The sequence below is a fragment of the Convolutriloba macropyga genome, chromosome 13 (genome assembly GCF_964194025.1).
Source record: "Convolutriloba macropyga chromosome 13, txConMacr16.3, whole genome shotgun sequence".
Taxonomy (NCBI): Eukaryota; Metazoa; Xenacoelomorpha; order Acoela; family Convolutidae; genus Convolutriloba; species Convolutriloba macropyga.
Window position 1 is genome coordinate 29,957,011 of NC_134480.1, and position 25,666 is coordinate 29,982,676.

Genomic DNA, 25,666 nt, shown 5'->3' on the forward strand with positions numbered 1-25,666 from the left:
TTCCCATACTTTCATCTAGTAATTTTCAATCAAATTGTAATATCTCTTTTTTTCAGCTTCTTTTCATTTCAAATATTGTCGGCGCTACGTGCTACGTTTCGCTACTAGTATGTTGGTGAAATTCGCGATTCCTAAACTTTTATCTTTTTAACAATAATAAAAAATCAAACCGGAATAACTAAAAACTAAAGATTTTATTTGTGATTCCTAATTTTATTTTTTAATTAATTTTTAGCTTTTGTTTTTGTTTTATTACTTTATTTTTATTATAATATGCAGCATCTGACTAAAGTCTGGTTCACAAAGTTATCTGTGTCTTTTGATTTTAATTTTGTAACCAATGAGGAGTAATCCCTATTGTTTGTACATTTCGCATAATTGACAATTGACCTGGCTCTCTCTTTACAGGGTCAAATGCTGACGACTTGTCTACCAAGGAGAAAGGTTTCTTGAAACACTTAAAGGGTGTCTCAATTTTGAGTGTGGTGGCTTGAGAAAGTATTTTTGTTGAAGGACATGCGCAAAAAGCGCCATTCAATTCATAATATGTCCTATTTGATGTAACTATAAAAAGTGAAAAAAAGCTTTGATTAAATGTAATCTCTGAATAATCTCTGATTAAAGATGTCTGCAGATAACGCTAGCTTCTGCGCACAGTACCAGCGAGCTCTATTGCTATCATCTGTTTCAGTGCAACCTAATGGAAAAGATAAGACAACATTCAAAAGCCTTCTCATATTGGATGACAACGAGGTCAGGCACCAGAATTCGTCCAAAGAAGACCCCTTGATGCTGTCTTTATCGCCTGAGTCCAAACCAAGCCAGTGTGTAGAGCTGTCTCTTCCCGAGCACTTTGAGAGGGTGGAAGTGAGAGTTGAACTTGAGGAACAACTTTTTGTTTCACACCTTTTGATTCTAGTGACTGATGAACAAACTGGTAAGCAAAAATAATCGACTGTCACTATTGTCAAGATCAAGCTGGGGCAAAAACAGTTTCAGATGAGGTAACGTTCTAAAGTCACCAGATATGATGTATTTATAGGACTGATTTGAAAAGTAATTTGTTGCCTGGAAGCCTTAACTGAGACTGCCACCCCTCGTTTTGCCGTATTTACGTAGTTTGTTATTGTTCCGACCCCACTTGTGGGGGGAGGAACTATATACTCAAATGGTTTTTTTGTTCAGACAATTTTGGCCGATCGATATATTCATTGTAGAGAAATGTGAGTGGTATCACTAAAAAGCTCGTCCAGCCTAGAGTTCGGAATTAAACAGATTTTTTTGAATTTCGTTTTTTTCGAGTTATCGAGGTTTAAAGTTTTGTGTGAACAAGTGATGTTTGGCATGTTCTGTTCACTTTTAGCATAACTTTCGTTCAAATTAAGATTTTCTCCTTTAAATATATTAATTCAAAATTACATTTGATAATACAAAGCAAACAATTTTGTGTTTCTAACAGTCGAAAAGTCATAAAAAGTCTAGTTTTTGTCTCATAGGGAATTTTACTGTAAACAAAATTCGATTTCTATTTGAGAGCTGTTATTTCAAAAAAACAATTTCATATTTTTTTCCAAGTCACTTGGAGATTGGTCACTTTTCAAATCATGGTTTGGTTGATTACAATCCTCATTTACAGTCAGATGGTGCCCAATGGACAAATAATTAGTTTTCAAGGAATCGCTCATGATTTTTATAGCTCCTATGAGTTTTCGTAATTTTTAGTTAAATTTTGATATTCTTTTAAGATTTCTGTAAAATTTTCTAGACCTATGGCATAGACTCATTGACTAAAAGAGCAATAGGCTTCTTGAAGAGCAGTAAGTGAACCGATGTAGAAATTTGAGTGCACAGCTAATAGCTGTTAAGCCTTTGAACATAATTTTTCGAAAAAAATATTTTCAGCATTTTCTTATGTTTAGTTTGGTTTTCTGAACCCTTATGTCAATCTAACTATTGACAGGGCCCATTTCTATTCTACTGCGGCCATAATTAAACCAAATTTAATTGATTTAATGGTTTTATATTTTAACTATTGTCTTAATTATTTCGATGTTACAAATTTTCAATTTTCTTAATTTTTTTTTATTTTTTCATAGTTCTGGTTCCCGTTGAATTATTATCACGTTATCTTATTTTTGACAGTTCTCCTATGCTTAGAGAACGTTGAGTTGATCATAGATAAATTTTCCCAAGAAAAAAGTATCGTTTTGATGGCCTCAACACTGTCTTCTTGCACTTTTCTACTGATTTTTTTTGTTTTTTGCCTGTATTTGTTGTCGATCTCATGGTCACACAACTTATTGTGATGACTTACTGATAAATTAGGAATGACAAAAACTATTGTTTTCCCATTGAAGCCTAATTTTTAACTTATTAATTATTGACTTCCGTTGAAGGCTATTGAATTATATTTTATGGCTTTGGTATTACGGCTTTTGAATATTTCGTGGTTTCAAATTATTTGTTCATATTTGTTGGTTGTTTTGAAGTCATACTGTCACAAAAATCCATTGTTGTTGAAAAACGATTTGAAAATGAAAAAGTTTTTACTGAATGATTCATCCCTTTTTTCAAAATCATTGGAGAAAAACTGATTCTGTTGAATCGAGCGACCTAAGACAGGTCGAGAGACGAATCTTTGATTAGTCTCAATTTTTCACACAGTAGGGCCCTTTCTGCATGTACAAAGATACCTTTTATGAACTTAAACAGGTAAAATGGACCTAATGGCCCAGTCCACTCTATTTGCCAGAGGCGTAGTCTCGTAATGATCTCACCAAGCATGATATTTCAGAAGAGTCCATAACTCAACTGCAATTCTTCGCGTGTGACTCAGCTGACAATTGCCTTCTTTGTGGTTCTCCCGAGGAAAAGAATAGATTTCATTGGATGCCTCTTTTTTGCCCATTTCCCCTATTGTTGCCTGCTTCCTATGTAAAAGTGGAGAAGCCATCAGGCCATCGAGCTGCGGGTTCAAATCTCATATGTGGTCTCATGGTATTTGGAAGTAAGTTCTTTTGCCCTCCCCTCCCCCCACGTGAATGAACGATTTGTTTTTCATTTCAATCATACGTGAGCTAAGGCATATTTGATGCATAGACAATCAAGAGTTGAAACTATCTCAAAAATTTGATATAGTCAACCGCGAGCACTGCATGCACAAGTTGTCTCACAAAGTTTCGATGGTAATTCAATGAGAGTAAAAGTTTTTGCGATGCTTGGAGTGGCACCTAATTATAAAAATTCCCTTGTTGATGATGTTGGGGTACCGAAAGAAGCAAATGTATTTTTTTGCCATAAATTTTTAGATCTTGATATTATTGATTACCGGGAGTCCCTATCATGTTCATTGACGCAATTCATTCTTTGGTCCTAAAACCAATTAAATTTGGATTTTTAGTGTTTAATGATACCCTTGAATGCTTGGTATCCCTGCAGAGCCGATACCAAAGCTCAAAAGTAGTGATTTCGAGGCCTATGAATTTCTGCAGACCAAAATAAAAAAACGGTTACAACTATTTTCAAGCAATATTATCAAAATTCGAATAATATGAGAGTTCTGTTCATACTTCCTTAAAAGTAAAAAAATATTCATGTCCACTTTTAGTAAATAAGTTTTCACAGTTCCTAAAAGTCACATCCATTGCATAATTATATATTGTTCTCAAACAAAAATTGTAGCAATTAAATTAATCCTGAGGTCCTTTTTATGCTTTTTTTGCTCGACGTGTTTTCCATTTATCGCTTTTAACTTTCCATTCTCAAAAGTTAGGTATACAATTAAATCTCAGAGGGCATTAATTGGTTGAGCAGATCTTTTAGAGCGTAACGCCGTACTAGTCTCTAAGTGTGCAATTCGGCAAAACTGCTTAGAAGAGACATAAATTCAAGATGAAGGAGGATTCATAATCTTAAGAGTTTGATCCCCCCGCTTAGTCATCCCCCCACCACCACTATTGCCCCATTCACCCTCCTCTACCGGGCAATTTGGACCCTCAACGCCTAACCCTCCTCCCCCTTGAGACCCCAACTCCGCTCACCCCACCCTAATGCCAGCGCCCCTGGGCCCCAGCTTGCCACTACCAAAGTCAACCGCTCGCCTGTTGTTTTAGTGCAATTCGCCCAATTTTGTTTTTTAATAGCCGCGAAGCGATAGCGGCTATTATTGGGGCCATCGTGGTTTTTTTTACGACTCGAAGAGGAGTATTGATATTCTACAGGTTTTTTTAAAGCAGAAAGCAAGTTTTTTCATGACTTGAATTTTGACTTCTTTCTATTCGAGCTTTTACCTCCGTTTTTGATTGTTGACTTCTGGTTTCGAACATTAGACTTAGTTTGTAATCTATAGCAATTGGTAACAGTCAGTAATTCAAGGCGAAGAGGTCAATTTGAGAAAATTTGATCCCATTTAACTACCTACCCCCAAAAAAACTGCCCCCTCCACGTACCTAAACACACCCCCCCCCCTCGTACCTACCTACCCTCCCCCCACGTACCTAGATACCCCCCGCAAGGTACCTACCCCCCACCCCAACTACCTACACCCCCACCCCCACCTACCTGCCCCCACCTACCAACCAACCCCCCCCCCCCCCCCCCACCACCACCTACCCACACCCCTGAACTGAAAAAATTTTAACGCTTTTTATGTTATATTGGTCTACTGTTTTTGTTATTTCTAGTGTTTTTATCGATATTCTGATTTTGTCAAAGTTAGGAAATAGATTATTTTGCACGACGATTCGAGTCGTTTCCGGTATTCTACCGGCTATGTTTTTAATTCGTTGTCTCCATCGATGATTCTTACGACCTGACTTCTTGGAATTGACTTCTTGGAATTGACTTCAGTGACTTCTATTGCTCTGCAATTAAAATTTGTGTGCGTGACGCCATTTCTGCTTTTAGGTCAATTGCGTGACTTACCTCACTCAAAAAATGACTACTGAACTCACTTATGCAACTTTAAATTTTATGAAAATTTTTATTAAAAATCAATAGTGTGCATCTAAGTAGTTGCAATTATATGCCCTAATTCTTGAATATTAGTCTTGAGTTTGTGTTCTCGAATATGAATTTTGAAAAAGCTCTCCTTATAGACCGTATGTGTCATAAAATTGACAGTCCGAATCTAACCTAAAAAGTCTAGTGGTCTTTTAAAGGACTGCTGGTCGATCTGTCTATCTTATTTCTTTAGCTGTTTCAATTCATGGAAGGCCACAAGCCTCTACCGCGGCTATTTTCCGGCAATCTGCCGGCTATGTTAATTTCATCTTTTTATGTCTAACCCTTTATTCTATCTATAAGTGAATGTGCGCAAGTGAGATCCGCAGTAATTTTTTCGATGTATTTCGATAGAGTGCAAATATTACTTACAATCGAGAACAAACCCATTTTGATTGTCATTGAGATGTCTAAACATTAGATTTATGGAAGAGCATATTCTAAAGTGAGGAAAAAGAAATACTTCCTCGATAGTCTTTATTCTTATCAGCAAGCAAATGTTGTAATTCATTATTATACTATGCATTTACAAATTCTTGTATTGGGAGTCGTTCAACACTTTTATGCGGTATTGATTGCAAAAAGTTTTACAAATGCGGTATCCTAGCTTGTATTTACCAAACAAAAAGTTATAATTCAGGATTGGTGGACGAACCCGGCATCCTGGATGTGAAGTCAGTATCACAGACAGAAACCGCAATTGTAATATCCGCTGACGTTGAAAACAACCCATCTGAACTACAAGTCAAGCTCCTCCCGGAAGACGCTCCTCAATTAGATCTCGACTTATCACCGATCAGTGACTCATTTGTTCAAATTGTACTGATCAACTTGATTCCTGGAACTCTGTACTCGGTCCAAGTCAGGGCTCTTTCAACTATTGGCAAATACAGCGACCCTTTTGAGATGCATGCATACACCAGACTTGCAAAACCTAGAATTCAGTTGACAGAAATTACGCCCAATACTTTAAAAGGTTTTGTCTCAATCAGCGGACGTTACGACAACTTGAAAGTGTCAATTGACCCCGAGCCCTTGAAATTCCTGCCTTCGTTTGCAGTATTTGACGACTCGGAGTTCAATTTTGAGTTTCAGTCGTTAGTTTCTGGAGATAGATACAAAATAGTAGCAGTAGCAGTCAGTGGAAATGGAGAAAACATTACAGAATTTGTTGAGGCAACCTTACCTTGTTCACCTGTTTTTGCAAAGCGTCAAATCATTCTTGATAATGGATGGGTCCTAATGGCTCTTCGAGTTGACGCAACCGGTGATCAGTTTCGATATGACGTCATCTCCAACTTTGGACAGTACAAGGACGAGATGATGGCGCGACAGGAAATTGTTCTAAGGTTTCCACCGGAATTGATCGGGAAAATGTTGAATACCAGCGTTACTGGGTTCCTGTCATGTGACTGGACCATTGCTCCAATTGCAATTGGACGAGTCGACAACGTTGCAATAATGCCACAGGGATCTGTTTTCTATTGTTATAGCTGCGAAGCTGTAAGCTGAGCGTAGCTATATTGCGGTGCTCTTCGTTTTTTTTACAATTCAAAGAATTTGAATTGTATTGGGGCGCTGTCTTTTTTTTAAGATCTGTTCACACATTTTCATGATTTTTGAAGTCAAATTGGAGTAGTGATTTTGGTCACGCCGAAACAGGAAGAGGAGCGAAAACGCGATTAATAAAAATAATAAATTGTTCTCAAGTATGTATAAAAAAACAGCATTGTTCAATGAGGTTTACATATACATACTCAAAAGGACATCAAAAGGCAAAAAAGCCTAGTCGTGTGATGCCTTTGGGAAGCAGTTCAAGTTGGTTAGCAAATAGGGGTGGGGGCAGGGGGTTGATATTGGTTTGTTTTTAAGGTTTAAAAAGATTGCGTGACAGCAAGTACACGTGAGAAAACAGTTGAGTTTTTGTAAAAGGATAAAAAATAAGACAAAAATTTTTAAAAAATTAATGTTTTTTTGTTTGAGTGGTTTTGCGGCGTGAAATTTTTTCGCTCTAAAATTAAAGCAGAGGGAGAAAATGGTGTTTGAACAAAAATTCGCTTTCTGGCTAGTGGTTTTTTGTTCACATGCGGCAATTTCACTTTTTCGATTTTTTCGATTTTTTGGATCAGATTTTTTTCTAAATGGTTTTCCCAAACCATTCATAGTCCGTTCTTGGTCTAGTTTTCTGTTTAGTCAATGAAAATTCTTTGAAATGTACGTCAGGACTTGTCCAGCTATGTTTTCTGTTTCGTCGTCTGACGCTATTTTTACATTCGTTTTACATTTGTTCACACAGCAAAGCTGAAAAAGTCAAATTTTTTGAATGACTTCTTCCTCTCACTAACTGCTTTTGCGCGCGTGACGTCATTTCTCACTCACTTTATCACAAATTTTTAGGTTTTGATTATAAGTGACTTACCTCACTCAATAAAAATGACTTTTGCACCTAAAAATTTAAGTTTAATTTGAATTAGTTGGAGGTTAAAGGAACTTATTTGTAATAAGGGTCCCCAATGAAAAGGCTTCTGCGCAATGAATCTTAACAAGCTTTATAAATTTATCGTTTAATTTTTTTACATAGCTTTTTGAGCGGCGTCGATAACTTTTTCAACTTATATCTGTATCTGTTTCTATGTCCATAATACGGCACGAAAGTCTATTTTTTCGCAGCTGTTCCGGCAATCTGCCGGCTATTATTATCGTTATGAATTTTACTAGCAAAAGACGAAACGTTTCACCATTCAAATTAACTCAGAGGTTAGGCACTAACTCAAACCAGTTTTTTGCTAATCTGTTGACTCAGATATGCTACCTTTACCCGACCAAAACAGAGCAATGTTTTGGGGACAATATATTATATACTATCCCTGCAGAATAAAGATCTAGGACAGAGGAGTCACCATTTAACAAAAATAGTTCTGAAAAAAACTATAACAGGTCCTAGAAAAAAATAGTCCGAACTTTCTCATTTTTGCTCAAAACATGGTTTTAAACCTTTATTAATTTTCAAATTTTTATCTTATTGTATAGAATCTATAATAGATAAGTATAACTGTATTGTTCAGTCTATTTGACAAATGTTATATCGATTCTCTGAGTAAAAATTTTCTCCTCATTTTCTAAAAGCTAGAAAATGAGGTAATTTCCTCCAATAAAAGCAAAGCTGTAAGAGAAAAAATCTACACCAAAAACTCACTTTTTCCCTGAGTTTAAGTTCCGGGTCCCTGAAGATTTAGCAAGTGCGAAACAACAGATTCAGATTTGCCACTCTCCTAAGTTCGCTGGAGACTGGCTGTTTATTGTTCCGACCCCACTTGCGGGGGAAGGAGATATATACTCAAATCGTTTTTTTTGTTCAGACAATTTTGGCCGATCGAGATATTCATCGTAAAGAAATGTGCGTGGCATCATTAAACAGCTTGTCCAACGTAGAGTATGAAAAAAAATAGATTTTTTTGAAATTCGTGTTTTTCTAGGAGTTATCGAGGATTGAACACTTGATATTTGGTTTCGTTCACTTTTATGATTTCGTTCACTTTTTGTGTAATTTTTGTCGATGATTTCGTTCACTTTTAGTGTAATTTTTCTTCAAATTATGATGTTTTCTATAATAAATTTTCATTCAAAATTATATTTCACGCCACAAAATGAGTCAATATTGTGTTGCTAATACACGGAAGGTGACAAAAAGACTAGTTCTGATCTCATAGGAAAGTTTACCATAAGAAATTCGAATTCTATTTGAGAGCTGTTTTTTTAAGAATACTTCATATTTTTTAGGTCACCTAGAGACTGGTCACTTCTCATATCGATGTTTGGTTAATGATAAACCTTAAATGATAAGCCGAACGACGCCTAATGAACAAAAAACTTGTTTTCAAGGAATCGCACATGTCTTTTATGGCTTCGACCCTGAGGTTTTGTATTTTTTAATGAAATTTTGACCTTCTTTTTGAGATTTTACTAATTTTATGGAGCCCTATGGCATAAAATTGTTGACTAAAAGTGGAATGTGTTTCTTAAATATAATTAGTGAAGCTATTTAGGGCTTTGATTGGACAGCTAATGGCTGTTAAGACTTTATATATAATTTTTCAAAAATTTTTTTGACCTTTAACCAATCTGAAACTCATTTTCTGTAAGTCAGCTCAGTACTGACAGCATCCCCATCCTTTTTACTGAAACCGAAACTAACTTGTTTAGCGGTTTTTTTTGTCTAACTTTGGGTTTTATGACTTCGATGCCACAAGATTTAAAAAAAAACAATTTTAAATTTATTCATATAATTTCGTATTTTTGAATCCTGTTGAAAATTTATCACAATATCCTACAATGGATAGCTCCCATTGGTTTGAAGAAGACGTTCAATGGATCATAGTTAGAGTTTTCAGAGAAAAGTTTATGGTTTAAATGGCTTCAACACTTTCTTCCCGCACTTTTCTATTAATTTTTTGGTTTTTTTTCTGTATTTGTTGTTGTTTTCATAGTCATAAGAATTATTGTGATATCTTATTTATTACCAATGCATGATTAACATCTTTTTCCTTCTATCGAGCTTTACTGAGCGTATTTAATGACTTCTTTTGAAAGCTATTGAATTTATTGTCTGTTAAGACTTTAAAAAAAATTTCCGAAAAGAATTTTGAACATTAAAAATATTTAAACATTTTGTCGTGAACTGTAAGAAATTATCAGTAGAGTCCAGAACCCCTTCTTTTTTCTTACTGCAATATAAATTATTTTGGTTGCCGTTTTTCTTTAACCCTTGGTTTTATGAATTCGATGCCACAAGGTTTCAAATTTCAATTTTTTTTTTTAATTTTTTGTTTTTGTACTTTTGGTTCCAGTTGAATTCTTATCGCAAAATCCTGATATTGATGGCTCGCATTTGTTTTGAAACGATGTTAAATGAGGCGTAGATAAAACTTTAAGATAAAAGGTTTTTGGTTTAAATGGCTGCGACACTATCTTCTTGCATTTTTCTAATGATTTTGTGGTTTCTGTATTTGTTTTTGTTCTCATAGTCATAAGACTTGAGATTTTATCGATTACCCATGCTTGACAAACACTCTTTTCTCTTCATGAAGTCATATTTGAGCGTAATGCCATGACTTCTGTTGTAAGCTAATGAGTTTAATGTCTGTTAAAACTTCAAAAAAAATTCGAAAAAAATTTTGAACATTAACCAATCGTAAACTTATCTTCGTGAATTGTACGAACTTCTCAGTAATTACCGCATTTTCTTCTTTTTGAATTCTACAAAATTATTCAAGTTACGGCTTTCTCTTCTAATTATTGGTTTGATATGTTCGATGCACGAGTTTTCAATATTTTTTTGGATATTTGGAAAACCTTTGGATTTGCTCTGGTTCTTCTGAAATCTAATCACATTATCATATTAGTGTTAGTTCCCAGTTGCTTATAAAATTTTTTCACTGGATCATAGATAAAGTTTTCAAAGAAAAGCATATGGTTCAAATGGCTTCGACACATTCTTCTCGCACTTTTCTACTGAATCTCTGGTTTTTGCCTGTATTTTTAGTTGTTTTCATAGTCAATGACTTATTGCAATGTCCTTTGGTATCGTAATATCAATGATAAACATCTTGTCGTCCTATCGAGGCATAACTCTTATGCTCCCATTGAGCGCTTTTTTTGCCTTCCGTTGAAAGCAATTGAGTTTAATGGCGTTGATACAACCGATTTTCTCAGAAATGTCGCGGTTTCAATGTATTTGTTCATATTTGTTGATTTTTGAAGTCATGTGGATAAAAAAGAATCCCATGCTGTCACGAAAAAAATCGATAATAGAAAAGTCCTAACCGAAAAATTATTTGGAAAAGCTTATGGTTTAACTCTTGTGGTTTAACTTTCGAGGCATAACTCTTATGCTCCCATCGAGCGCTTTTATTGCCTTCCGTTGAAAGCAATTGAGTTTAATGACGTTGATACCACCGATTTTCTCAAAAATTTTGGTGTTTCAGTGTATTTGTTCATATTTATTGATTTTTGAAGTCATATTGTTGAAAAAGATTCCCGTGCTGTCAAAAAATAAATCGATAATTGAAAAGTCCTTACCGAAAAATTATTTTTTTAATGGTTTCGACACTTTTCTCGCTCAATTTTTTTTGAATTAGAAGTTTTTGCCCAATTTTTGTTAACATTTTAGGTAGGCTTGATTTGCTGACCGGTCTCATAAGCTTGTAATTGAAAATTCAAGGATTGAGGTTTCCCGAGGCAGTCATTTTTTAGCGAAAAAGCTTAAGTTTTATGATGTTATACATTTTCAATTTTTTCAATTTTTGTTGTTTTTTGTCAACTTGTAGTTTATTCTCTTCATTGAGAGGTCTCATTCAATTTGTTGTATTCGAAAAATTTAAATGTCTGGCGACATCATGTCGTAACTGATGTTTTTTATGTGGACAATATGCGTTTAAATAAAAGTTTTAGTGGTGTACTTGTGTTTCTTTTTCTCTTCTTGATGTGGCCCAAAAGCACTTATATCATCTTTCAGCACCAATTTATTTCAATTACTATGAATGAAAAGTAGAGTGAAGAATACACAGTATTCAGATAATAGCTAATGATTTTAATGGCTTCAATGATTTGTGTTTTCGCAATTTGCTTACTTTTTTGAGTTTTTCTGCTTCTGTAGTCCGTAAGACTTTAGAAATTATTTGGTTTAGAAAATGTTCATTGATTTTTGAATTTCGCCTCATTATTTCCTTTTGTCGACTTTGTTACCTAGTCTCATTATTTGAATTTTGTCTCATTATTTCCTTTTGTCGACTTTGTTACCTAGTCTCATTAAAGAAAGTTGCCATCTGCTGTATAGTATGGACAAAGTAAATTTAAGCAGTTAAGGTTTTATCCGATTACACTTTGGCGTTGTTACTAGGTGTGTTCAAATTTAGATATTTAGTTATAGCCGTGAAATTTTTGTTTTTGCTTCTTTTGTTGTTTGTTTTTTTCTCGTAGTTGTTTCAATGACAGATCTCGTTAGCGCTGTAATGAGGCATGACATTATGTATTTCATTATTTAGCTAGGTTTTTAAACTTTTTTTCATTTTAAACTACTATTTTTATTATCTCCTCTTTTGGTTGACAATTAAGTCAAAAGTGTAGATGAGCTCGAGTCGGAACATCATGTGCGAACGCACATTAACGAGCATCCTTATTTCAACTTTGAGATTATGCATATTGAACCTAATTTTTCAAGATACTGCGACGGAAAAATCGAGCATCCTATTTCAGGATTTCTTCAAATATTTTTGCAGAAGTTTTTATAATTAAAATTATCAAAAACTTGCAATACATATGATAAAATTGAAGACACTATACTCGGTCTATTGAGTCGAATCCTATAATCCGTTTTACCTTTTCGCAATTTTGCTTAACTATGCCAGGTTCAGAATTTTGCAGGACATCTCAAAGGCCGTATTGCGGCATTCTTTGTCAATCTTTAAAACAGTGAACTTTATAACTTTTTCTTTTGTTCCGATTTTGTTATTGTTCCCACTCTTTTTAACGAGGAAGGAATTAAATACTCATTGGGTGTTTTTGTTGAGTCAATTTTGGCTGATCGATATATTCATTGTATAGGGTTATGTGTAATATCATTAGAAAGCCCGTCAGTGTAGAATATATTATTCAAAAGATTTTTTCTGAATTTCGTTTTTCAATTGAGTTTTCGAGGATTAAAGTTTTGTGAACATTTGACCTACTTTTGTTGTTCCGCTCATGTTTTCTGTAATTTTGCCCTCTTTTAATTAAACTATGGGTAGTTTTCGTCAAATCAAAACTAGTTTTTACAGTCCAAAAACAATTGGATTTTAAAAAACTCAGTGTCCTTTTAAATTTTTTTTCGCATTTTGATGCTTTCTTTATGTTTAAAACTTAAAAGAATAACTGAAATCAAGACTTACTAATGCCTGTTCCATTTGGTGGTTCTTTACGGTATCAAGGAAACCTATCTATTTTTTTGTCGAAAGCTTAATGTCACTTTAACTTTTAAAAAAAGTTCTGTTCAAAATAAACAATGGATTACTCAGATTTGCCACTTTTTCTCTTTGGTCAACTTGTAGTTTAAAGTAGATAAAAATAAGGAGCCTCCTTTTCCTTATGGACTAAAATTTAATAATTTATGCTGTTTTATGCTTTAGGTAATGTTTTTTTTGGCTTTGATAGTACGAGTTTTCGCAAAAAAAAAAACAAATTTATCGTCATTTTCCCATTTGTGAGGTTCCTTTTATTTTCCTGTCAGTTTTTTTACCGGTCAGATAGCACAATATTGGTGGTTAAAACGAAAGCAAAAACGCGCAAATAATTTTTTTCAGTGATTAGATTATGCTTTTAACTGCTTCGACACCGTCTACTTGCAGAATCTAATGGAATTTAATTGTTTTTATTCGCCGTATTTTTGTAGTAGTTTGGAAAATTCTGGATAATTGCAGGTGTCAAGGCAGGTGTTAATAACCTAGTCTTAAATATTCGAAGGTCACAAATCACAATATTTGTGTTCAAATTGATTATAAGTTCTTCTAGTGAATTGATTATGGGTTTCCCTTTTTTCGCAAAAGTTAAATGAAATTTTTTTATTCAGTCGATATTTTTGGGAGAAGTAAGCTATATTCTGGATAATCAATTACTTCAGATGGATGTATGAATGAAGTAAGAGATTTCAGTCGATGTCGAATAGTTTTCTTTATTTGAAATAATTTGTTTTCAAAAACTTAACTGTACTTTTTAACTTTGCTTTTTTCTGTTCCTTTGTGTCCACGTAGCACCAAGTCTCATAAAAGAATTGTCCTATGTGTTTTCGAGTGAAATGCAAGTCAGTTTGTTTAGTTTAGGTTTTATGTGACGCTGTTTTGATTTCGTTATTAAGTTTTTTTCATAAACATAGATGGTGATTTTTGGATTAAAAAAATGTTTGTTGTTGTTATTTGATTTTGGTGTCTGTCTTGTTTTGTTGATTTAATAATGGCAGGTCTAATCAGCCCTCTAAGGTGACATTATTTTCTTTACTAAGTGAATTGGGTTGGAAGCATTTTTTTATTCGTGCACCAATTATTTTTGAACAAAATTTGAGTTTTTGCAAGTTTCCTCTCTCTTCCTCATTTGATAGACATCTAAGCCAAAATGTGGATGAGCGGTGTCGGAAGATTATGTATGAACGCACATTGCCGAGCCTCGTTGTTTCTTTCTACGTTGATCGAGAAATATTTTCTACTTAAACAAATAAACTTTCATGATAACTCAGTAGTAGTTCCGTAACATTTAACAACAAGTCAAATTAAAAACATACTTTATAACGCTCATTAGCAGTCATTTCAGAACGATTTTTTGCAGTTTGGGTTCTTATCCATCTCTGTCGTACGCTTCTCCCAAATTTTTGAATGCTGTTTGCGTTGAATCTGACTTCATCTGCGTTATGCTCAAACTATTCGTTAAATTTTTCGTGATTTTCTCAGCGATGCTTATCTGATTATCTTTGATGTTTCCAAAATAAAGTTTAAATTCATCACGTTGAGTTGCTTGATTTTTGTTACTCAGCCGCATAATTTAAATGGATCTCAATTTATTATAATTTCAAATTCATAAAACTTTCCAGCTGTGTGCTCATTTTTTTCGGTTGTTTGGCTGAGACGCAGAATGGTTGTCTTAATCATCTCAAGTAAAGTTGAGAAATTGGTTTCAGGACTCCCATTGAGCTTAACTTGCTGAACCTAATTGAGCCAAAATGGAAAAAAATAGAGTCTTCAATTGGTTCAAAAACAGTTTTTAAAATAACACCCTCAAAGTTTTTATAACTGGTAGAACCCACAATCAATGTTGAAAGGGTAACTTGTCAATATGGAAGATAAAGACGGCATACGGAGCCAAAAAAAATTGCCAGCTATTTAATGGTTAAAATTTGTTTTCCTGTGCTATTAAAATTTCTGTTTGTATTTTGGAAAACCAAAAATTGTTCGGCTTTTAAACTAAAAATTCTTTTTATTAAGCGATTTCACGTTTCTTAAACTTTGCCTTTTAAGCACTGAACTTAGACGTGCACAGAAACAAAAAGCATTATTTTTGTTGAACGTGCTGCAGCACTTTTAAAAAATTCAGCCGGTTATGAGATCAACAATTTGAGAAACAAATTTATCCTAAGAACAATGCAAAAAGCAATCAAAAACACAGACCGTGGTTTTTTCTAAATAGGCTTTCCATTTCATTGTTGGTCCTTTCTAAGTATAATTTTATTTTAAGCCTATGAGAAGTCTATGATATGTAGTTCAGGATTGGTCGTGCAGTGTATCTTTTTGACTTCAGATTTTTTTGTTGTGACTATATGCTGTCACGATCACTTCAAAACCTGCTTTTTTTCATTTTTTAAGCACGTTTTGAGCAAATTAAGTTTGTAATTTTATTTTTACTGTTAGTGGATTGAGTGTTTTGTTCTTTTGCGCGATTAACTTTTTGGTCAAATCTGCACACCTGACTTACCTCACTCTCAAAGATGACTTTCCTCACTTTCAAAACGATCTTTCTTTACTTTAGTTCAAAGAGATTCAAAGAGTCAACAAAGTGCTTGTCATTCTAATTGAAAGTTCATTTAGAGCAGATAATGCAATCAGCAATAATTTTTACAGTTATTTGATCAAGATATATCGTTTCGGCAATTTTTAAAAAGAGAATTTTTTGGTCTGTTTTTGTATTTTAATCGTTTCGAAACTGCAAATCTACGAAGTATTAGTGCTATTTTCTATCATTCTGTCAGCTATAATAACATTTTGATTCAATCAATTTGATCAGATTCAATTTCAATTTAGTAAATTGAGCGATCTGCACCAGGAAGGAAGTTTTTATCGTTTGTTTGAACTGGCCTCATGAGTTTTCTGTTGTCTTTATAAAAATTCCATTAGCTCTAATTGTTTTTGTTAATGAGAATTCAAGAACTGTCCAATAATGTTCTATAAATTAGACCATTGAAAAAGATTATGAACCAATATAAAGTTTTGTTGCTCTAGGACTTAAGAAACCAAGTGGTAATGGCAATAATGGGTTTTCATCTTTTAAAAGTTTTTTTGTGACCTTAAATAGTGCGGTTATAGCTAAATTTGGCTTTCTTATTAAATTATGGGTGCTTATGGGTGCTAATTTTCCTTAACCCAAACATTTCAGTCCGGGAGTGCAGTTGCTGAGTGATGTCTTAAGAGGTGTCAACTTTGAGAAGAAGTGGGCAAACTTTACATATAAAAAAATATTCCTTCCGCATTGAAATAAAAAAACTAATGTTGAGAGGAGAATTAGCAAAAAATTCTCGGTTGAAAAATGACAACAGTTTTGTCGAATAGTCGAAGAACAGCTAATCGTTGTCAGAACTCGTTCAGGCCACATATGTGTTCCGTCAAATGAATCGATAAAGAACAAGGGGGCTCGGTATGGTGCGTTTGCACATAATGTTCTGACACCGTTCATCCACGTTTTTGTAATAATTGTCTACCAAATGAGGAAGATAGAGAAAACTTTCCAAAAAAACAAATATTGTCCAAATTTAATTCTCGTTTTAATGAAAAAAAAATGCTTCCAACTCAGAACACTTCGTAAAATAAATAATTCCATATTAAAGGGCCGCTGACATCTGGAATTTTCAAGACCACTAGACAAGACAAACGACAAAACCAATTAACAACAAGAAACATTATTTACATCCAGTACTCAATGTCTTTTTTTGACAAAAAAAACGTAATAATAAAGTAAAAAAAGAGTGATATTTCACTTAAACTGAAAATAAAATTTAGATAGAAAAACATTTATGACTCGTTATCAAGTATACAAGAAAGAACAAAAGGTTAGAAAATACGTTTATATATTTTGAACACAAATAAATTCATATAATGAAAACTATTAACTATCAACTGAAATCTTTAAATTGGTTCATGTTCAATCATACCCTTATATGAAGTCACTGACAACTGTCATTATCCAGCATTTGATTTTGGTCTACAAAACAAACGACAAAAAACGGACGGAAAACAAAAATTCATTTAAACTTTGCGGGAAAACGGTGCCGTTGAAACCAATATCTAATCCGTGGAAATAAGAAATGATCAATTGCGCATTTTTTGAACACAAATAATGTGATAGATGACCTCTGAAAAAGGAGACTAGCTAACAACTAGACAGGAAAAAAACAAAAGGTGCAAAGTTGAAGAAAAAGACATTTTTAGCTAACAACTAGACAGAAAAATGATCAAAAATGGGCCCGTTAAAAAAAATCCGTGCCTTTTGATTTGAGTTGTTCTCTCCTCCTTTATCTCTGGTTACCTGACTATATTGCTTAGTCCTTGCTCAAAATTCCTCCAACAGTAATCAGTGATAGCAAACAGATTAAATTACTCTTCGACAACAATCAAAATCTAATCATTCTAGTCAGTATTGAATCATCCCTGTCTCTACCGTTGAAATGCCAGTTGAAGCAAACTTTGATTTACTTAGCTAGTCATGATTGGTTGTCTGCAATATATTTATTGTCAGTAACCAAAGGCCACGGAACTCATTATAGTTTTTCATGCTTTTTCAATTTTTTTTATATAACTTCACACAGAGTTCTGTAAGAAAACTATTGTTCTCTCGATTATTCCGAATGGTTTCACTTAAGCACATTTTTACAGTTCTTCGCAAATTATACTCAAGATTGATGAAAACTATTGTTGCTGTTGTTCATTCTATTTTGTCAAATATATCCACGGAAACTTCGTCAATTTTTAAAAACTTATCAGACATTTTCTAACGTGTTTCTGCAGCCTACAATAAATTAGGTTTGAATTGAGTTCATAATTTAGCTTTACTTTCTTTGGCAAAAAAATCAAAAGGGCCACGCGGAATTTTTGCATAAAGCGCTCACTCACGATTAGAATAATTGCTTCAAATTTTGTTCGAGAGCAATTAAAAACAGTTCTCTTTACAGCTGACTGGAATCGATGTAACTATTTTCTATTATGGCCTTATGGACGATATTGTTGTATCTATAAACCATCCACCTATGTTCCCGAATGGTACAATGGTTGTGGGAGACATAGTATGTCCGGATAAAGATTCTATCTGCTCTATTGAAAATCTGGATCGAACCAAAGAGTTGAATTTGAAGTTTTACCCTCGATTCAAAGGCGTGAAAGGAAACCCGCATGAAAGGATATATCGATTCCCAAGTGTGGAATTTTTAACGCCTACTGTCTCGCATTCAGAATTGATTGGATCTCGACAGACTGTGGAGGTTATCTTCAAAGTTATAGGGGAAGTGGAATCGCTGACAGTTGCGGTCACTCCTGACACAAATGGTTGGTTTTCATTGCAGAAGTATTGAAATTGTCCCCCCACCCTCCGTCTCCACCAATGGAATCTATTGATATTTTAAAATAATAAATTGTTTTAAAGTACACCAGAGAATTCAACTAACAAAAACAACAAAGCTCACTTTCTAGGTCATCAAACGGTCTTGAGTGTTGTCAAGTACCATTAGTAAGAGTATCAGGTCTTTTACATTATAATGGCAATATGCTTTTAATTCCAATGGATATCGCAACCATTCAGTCAAAACGGCCGACATTTAAAAAAATGCGACGAATCCTGAGCTGATTCAAAAAGCGCCGAAAACATTAAATTGTTTTTAATTACCATAAATTGTTAGTTATTTAAAACAAGAGTTTTTGATTGGGTAACTTGATATCATGTTCGGTTCTGACAGCTGCAAATCGAGGATCTTTTCTGTCCCTCCAGTCCTATATAACCAATCTGTTTCAACCCTACCCCAAATATGTACTTTTTTGTCCTTAGATATGCTTCAGTTTAGTCACAATAATTTGCCAGTATCGGTAGACCATTGGACGGATTTTTGTTTTTGGTTGTCAAAAAAATTAGTGTCATAAAGTCAATCATATGAAAGATAGGCGCGAAAATAGTAAATATACGTACTATATGTTGTTTGCCCATATTATACGCAAACTTGACTTACTTTAAATGTTTTAATTTCAAAACTTCGCTGCATCATTAAATTTTAAGTGCCGTTTGTGCATAATTGCATATGTATGTGCATGAAATGCAAGCAATATGCTATAACATGTATAAGTGGGGAAGCAAATGGACTAGGGGCAACAACAGAAAAGAGCCCAAATCAACTCCCATGAGCCACTGAAGCATGACCGTGGCCCGCGATAATTGCAGTATAATTAATTAATTCATCGTTTCAGATTTATCATACTGGTAAGAAATGAAAAATTTTATTCTGGAGATACAGGGTTATAATTGGTTTAAAGTTTGTTATTCTCATTTTGTGGGTTAAATTTAGTTGGCTTCGCAAATTAACCATTTATTAAAATTAAAATTTGGCTCCTTTTAACACCGGTTTTTTTAAATTTCAGCTTGTTGATAGGCCATGCAAAACACATTAGTTTGAAGGTATAAGCTTTTGTACAAACATTTGTGCTCAGTGAGGAAAATAATATTTTAGCTGGTGGTCAAGCAAGCCGATAGGCAAGCAAGCCGAACTTTGAAAATGAGGTCAAGTAAGCCCAAAAATTTTGGGATACCCGTATTTTAAGTTGCCCCTGGAGGTGCTAAATTAGGTTGCTCCTGGAGTGTTAAATTTGACAGTTAACAATGCAATATTTCTGATAGATTACATAACTTTCGGCTTGCTTTTATGTCGGCGTACTTTTACTTTGGCTTACTTTGTGTTCACTAATATTTTTCGTCAAACGGTGTTCTTAGTTCAAGCACATTAAGTCATTCACGGGTTGAAGCTTCCTTGATTTCAAACAAAGATCATTTATGATTTCATACTGTCCATACTTGATTTCTACTTCTATGTTTTATGTTCCATAGGAATCTTTTCTGCTAGCCCACCACCCAGATCTATATACAATATATAGCCGTTAATTTAGCACCCCCAAAATCTAAATGTTCGCGAATGCTACAAGCGATACTTGCATTTTATTGAAGCAAGAGTGTCAAAAAATATAAAAATCGAGCCCTTATTGTAGCCGATAACGTCAAAAAGGATATAATACGGAAGTTTTCATGGATGCTTGCGTTATATGCAACAAATTTTGGTTGAAATACGTAATACTTTCAAACTATAGTTGTGCTAGCTTTTAATAAAAGCATATTGTTCATCATATATGTTCATGTATAAACTTAGCGTAAACAATATTTTTAAACATGTATAAATGGGGGCTGCCTAACTAAGCGGGGGGGGAGAAAAGATCTTTCTATATATAACATTGCATGATTTCCAAAAAATTTTTCCATGTTCACCAAAACTGGGAATTATACAGTTTTTTTGGTTTTCAATTGCATTGTATGATTCTTGTATGATTTCCAAGAAATCATTTATGATCTTTGTATGACTACTAAGAAATCATACAAATCAGAAATCATATATGACCTAATATTATTACTAAGAAGCCTATCTGACCTAGTATGAAATCAAAGAAAGTTATCTGATCGGTGACCTAGATTCTCCTTTGCTGCTACAAGGTTCTCATTCCCGGAAACAGTTGTTCAAGACAATGTCTTTGAATGGCGCAGTTCTTTTTTCTAGCCAACATTGTTCCAGCAATATCTCTTTATTAATCGATATATCATCTGGATAAAAAATCAGACCTCTAAAATCGAACGAGAACTCGTCATTATTGAGTCTCCAGATTTGAGTGTCATTTTTTCCACTGCTGAATCATAGTAATTTCATCTTGTTGTTTGTTTTGTTTTGTTTTGTTCCGTCATGTATTTTACTCTTTTTACTGGTTTTTGGAATGCCTAAACGATTTTTTTTGCAAATTTTCAAGATAGGGAAAAGTTTTTGTCATGATCAGGCTTCATCCCCCACAATCTTAAACTGTTTTCGAAAAACCTCATAATCAGCAAATATTCTGGGTTTGAATGCACATGCTTAGCAAAAGTTTATTCTTGAGATAAAACTAAATAGTACTCAATTTATTAATTGGTCCAATTTATAAATCTTTACCATGTGAATTGTCATGTGTGATAAAATAATATTTGAGTGTTTAAACGGAATCGAATTAAATTGCAGGAAAATAACAGTGGTCTGTTAATTCACTGATTAATTTTGTATTTGTTTTTTTTCTTTTTTTGAGATAGCCAAACTTTGTACATGTGACGGCAAAAAATTTTACGCAAGTTAATTGTAGCCACTTGCAGCAAATGAAAAAAATTTTTGAAAAGTTCGTATGAGCAATGTAGCAGTAGCCAAAAGAAACAGTTTTATCCATACGTCTGTTGGAGCCAATAGAACGAACATTTACCACAAAGTGTTTATATGGAAGCAATCAAAATAAATATGCAATGCCCAACAAATGTAAACCAAACAAGAAAATTTAAAAACTTTATGCACATCGTAATTTAAAAAATCAGTGCAGAAAATTTATGCACATCGTAATTTAAAAAATCAGTGCAGATCAACAACAAAGCAGCAAATTTTTGAAAAACTTAACAAATTGAAAAAAAACCGTTTTAATTAAAAATGCTACTTGAACAAGATGGGAAAATATTGGAAGGGAAATTGTCGTGGTCGATAACACGGGTCAAAGAATTCAATAAATTGAATTTTAAAATAAATTTTGAACTGCATATATACAAAAATTAGCTTGTATTTATAGTAGTTATCTATGCGAAAATATACAGAGAAAATTTAGATTAGCTAAAAATATTTTACATGATTGGCATGTGAATAGATCTTAACTCCGAATCCCGGAGATGATTTTCTATTTTCATCAACATTTCATGAGAATCATATATGGCTTGGGTACAATCGAGTTCATTAGTTGGAGGTCGGTGGATGTTAGAATCAGGTTTCTGTTGGTGGGAGAATTTACTTCTGACATATGATTGATAGGTCAATAAGATAGTGATAGCGCCAAAACAAAATTAGAATTGAGTTTAGTTTTGTTGTCATTACATATCAACACAGTAATAAAGTTCGTCAGGTAAGTTCTTCTTTGGTTCTTTGAAACTTTAATAAAGAAAACTTCGAAGTTTCTTGATGTTTCTTTGAAACTTTAATAAAGAAAACTTGTAAGTTTCTTGATGTTTCTTTGAAACCATCACATCCCCCCTTCTTTTTTTAAGCAAGTTTGTGGGTATAGGTTCTCCAAATCTGTCGGGTTGTTTTCTGTTTCTTGTTGATGTTCATGAAGGCTCTGAAGTTTCGGGTTATTGGTGCTCTGCAGATGATGTGGCTGCAGAAGCTTCATCTTGAAGTGAAGGTCCTACATCTGTTATCTGAAGTTGTTGTTCTGATTGAGATATGGTCTCTTCCACTGCAGGTTCAGTTTTCACATTATCCTCGTCTAGTCTCGCAATTTGGTTGTCGCTCACCAGAATGGTCCGTGCTGAGTTTTCGGGTTGAATGAAAGATGTGTTCAAGCCCTTCCTGATGATGAAGGTGGCAGGAACTGTCTTTGTCTTTTCGTTGGCCTTGAATAGAATGGGTTCGCACAAGTCGAAATCTGCTATTGCTGGTAGTCTCACTCTGCGTCCCAACAAGAGTTCAACTGGAGTTTTGCTCCTCGTCTTTGAAGTGTTGCGATGTGTCATCAGTGCAATTTGCAGGAATGCTCCAAATGACACATTATTATTGGGACTCCACGCTTGAAGTGTCCACTTCAATGTCTGAACTGCTCTTTCAGCTAGTCCATTGATAGGTCAATATGATTGATAGGACATATGATTGATAGGTCAATAAGATAATGATAGCGCCAAAAATAAATTAGAATTGAGTTTAGTTTTGTGGCCATTACATAGCAACACAGCAATAAAGTTCGTCAGATAAAATCTTCTTTCGTTCTTTGAAACTTTAATAAAGAAAACTTGTAAGTTTCTTGATGTTTCTTTGAAACCATCACATCCCCCCTTCTTTTTTTAAGCAAGTTTGTGGGTATAGGTTCTCCAAATCTGTCGGGTTGTTTTCTGTTTCTTGTTGATGTTCATGAAGGCTCTGAAGTTTCGGGTTATTGGTGCTCTGCAGATGATGTGGTTGCAGCAGCTTCATCTTGAAGTGGAGGTCCTACATCTGTTATCTGAAGTTGTTGTTCTGATTGAGATCTGGTCTCCTCCACTCCTGGTTCAGTTTTCACATTATCCTCGTCTAGTCTCGCAATTTGGTTGTCGCTCACTAGAATGGTCCGTGCTGAGTTTTTGGGTTGTATGAAAGATGTGTTCAAGCCCTTCCTGTTGATGAAGGTGGCAGGAACTGTCTTTGTCTTTTCGTTGGCCTTGAATAGAATGGGTTCGCACAAGCCGAAATCTGCTATTGCTGGTAGTCTCAGTCTGCGTCCCAACAAGAGTTCAACTGGAGTTTTGCTCCTCGTCTTTGAAGTGTTGCAATGTGTCATCAGTGCCCTTTGCAGGAATGCTCCAAATGACACATTAAGATTGGGACTCCACGCTTGAAGTGCCCGCTTCAATGTCTGAACTGCTCTTTCAGCTAGTCCATTAGCTCTTGGATGATAGACGGGTGATTCCATTTTCTTAATTCCCAGTGATTCAGACCACTGTTTAAGGTCACCTTTTACAATGTCAGGACCATTATCAGATACTAAAGTTTTTGGTATTCCGAATCTTGCAAAGATTTTACTAAGATATATTTTAACTGTTTCTGATGTTCTATTTCCCACGGGGAAGGCTTCTATCTAACCATCCAACCAGAACCTGCGTCAACAGTTACTAAGATATTGCCTTGGTCCTTAACATAACCCCAGTCCATGTGGAGCCGTTTTCTGGCCACGTAGAGACTGTTTTCCCCAGGCAAGGCCTGTTCAATTGACAATTCTTACATTTACTAACAAAGTGTTGAACGTCTTGGGTAATGCCAGGCCACCATGCTATCATTCTAACTGACGCCTCAGTTGCATTCTTCCCGGAATGTGTCTCATGCGCTTTTGCCGAAACCAAGTGTCGTAGTTTGGGTGGAATGAAAGGAACAACACCTCTGAAGATGATTCCATTATGTAAAGTAAGTGCATCTTTCTGTTGTTCGAATCCTTTTTCCGCTTCTGAACATTGTTTCCAATTGCCGCTTTTGATTCGTTTCATTATGTCCTTGAAGAGTCTGTTTGTTCCAAGTTCAGTTTTGATTTCTGCTTGGGTCAACAAATCACTCTGGGCGAAGTAGATGTATTTAGTGCGAAGCACACTCGATCTTTGTCCGATTCGTCTTCGTCAAAATCCATTGTGCTCAAAGCATCGGCAAGTGGTATCTGCTCTCATGGTGTGTACTTCAACTCATAGTCAAAACCCATTATAGCTATTGCCCATCTTGTGATCCTCGCTGATGCTGTCTTCGGGATCTCCTAGTCTGGTGCAAAGAGATATTTGAGTGGTTTGTGGTCAGTCTCTAGGGTAAATCGTCTTCCAAGAAGGAATTGTTTTAGTCTTGTGACCACAATCACAATTGCCAGTGCTTCCCGTTCTATGTTTGAGTAATTTTGCTCCGCTGGAGTCAATTTTTTCGATACATACATGACTGGATGTCCTTCTTACGAAAGAACCCCGCCAATGGCTTTTTCAGAGGCGTCAGTAGTAACTGTTGCTTCTTCTGGTAGACTATATGGCTGTACTAGTGGGTTAGCACATTATTCATTTTTTATGTCTTCAAAGGCTTTTTGTTTCATTTTGCCCCATGCGAAATAGCTATTTCTCATGTTATTTAAGGGTAGCATTTTTGTTGCAAAATCAGGAATCATTCTGTCGTAACAATTAGCTAACAAACGATTCGAGTTGTTATTGTTAGTTGGTGCTTTCGCCTTTTTTTATTTTTTCAACATGTTTGGGATCTGAGGCTATTCCCTCCTTTGAAATGGAGTATCCCAAAAAGCTAACGCTATCGACTGGTTTTGAGCTAGATTTGTTCTCATTTATAGTATAATTTTTCTCACGTAGTCGACTCTTGACCGCAAGCATTCTCTTGTCGAACTGCTCCTTGGTAGCTCCATACACCAATACATCGTCTTGAAAGATCACAACGCCTTTGATTCCTTTGAGCGTTGATTCGATGCAATTCTGGAAGATTGAAGAAGAGTTTTTCGATCCCTGATGTTGTCGGCACATCTTGAGCAATCCCTGAGATGTGTTGATTGTGCATATATCTTTTGCTTCTTCGTCAAGTTCAATTTGATAGTAGGCATCTGAGAGGTCTGTTTTGCCAAAGTATGGGGCCCCATGTAGATTGTGGAAGATTGTCTCCATGTCTGGTATTGGGTAGTCCTCATCCATGACCTTGCCATTGATGTGCACTTTCAAGTCCACGCAAAGTCTCAATTCTCCACTCTTCTTTCTCTGCCACACCACTGGAGATGCATTAGTGACTCCTCCTGGCTGTACCGGTTCAAGGACGCCTTGTCTGACCATTTGTTCCAGCTTCTCTGTGACCTTGTCTTGAAGAGGTAGAGGTATTTTTCTGGCTTTGCAGAACAGTGGCTGTGTTCCTAGTATCAGCTTCACATGAGCTTTGTAACCCTTAACAGCAGGTAGGTGCTCGACTGTGATGTTGTTCAAGCCGTGCTTGGGTAGAAGGTCTCTACCAAGTAGTCCAAATTCTTTATCAGACTACACAACTGCTTGTTGTTTTTGCGTGAGTTTGCTTCCGTTCCACTCAACGTCA

General features: G+C 35.0%; 1 protein-coding gene across 1 annotated transcript; it reads left to right on the top strand.

Moving 5' to 3' along the window:
• The first annotated feature begins 624 nt into the window (after window positions 1-624).
• Window positions 625-18,355, top strand: LOC142351687 (uncharacterized). The gene is made up of 4 exons (XM_075403827.1): window positions 625-937; window positions 2,795-3,007; window positions 5,642-6,504; window positions 17,960-18,355. Exons 1-4 carry the CDS (start codon window positions 625-627, stop codon window positions 18,353-18,355), a joined length of 1,785 nt encoding a protein of 594 aa, XP_075259942.1.
• Window positions 18,356-25,666: the final 7,311 nt, after the last annotated feature.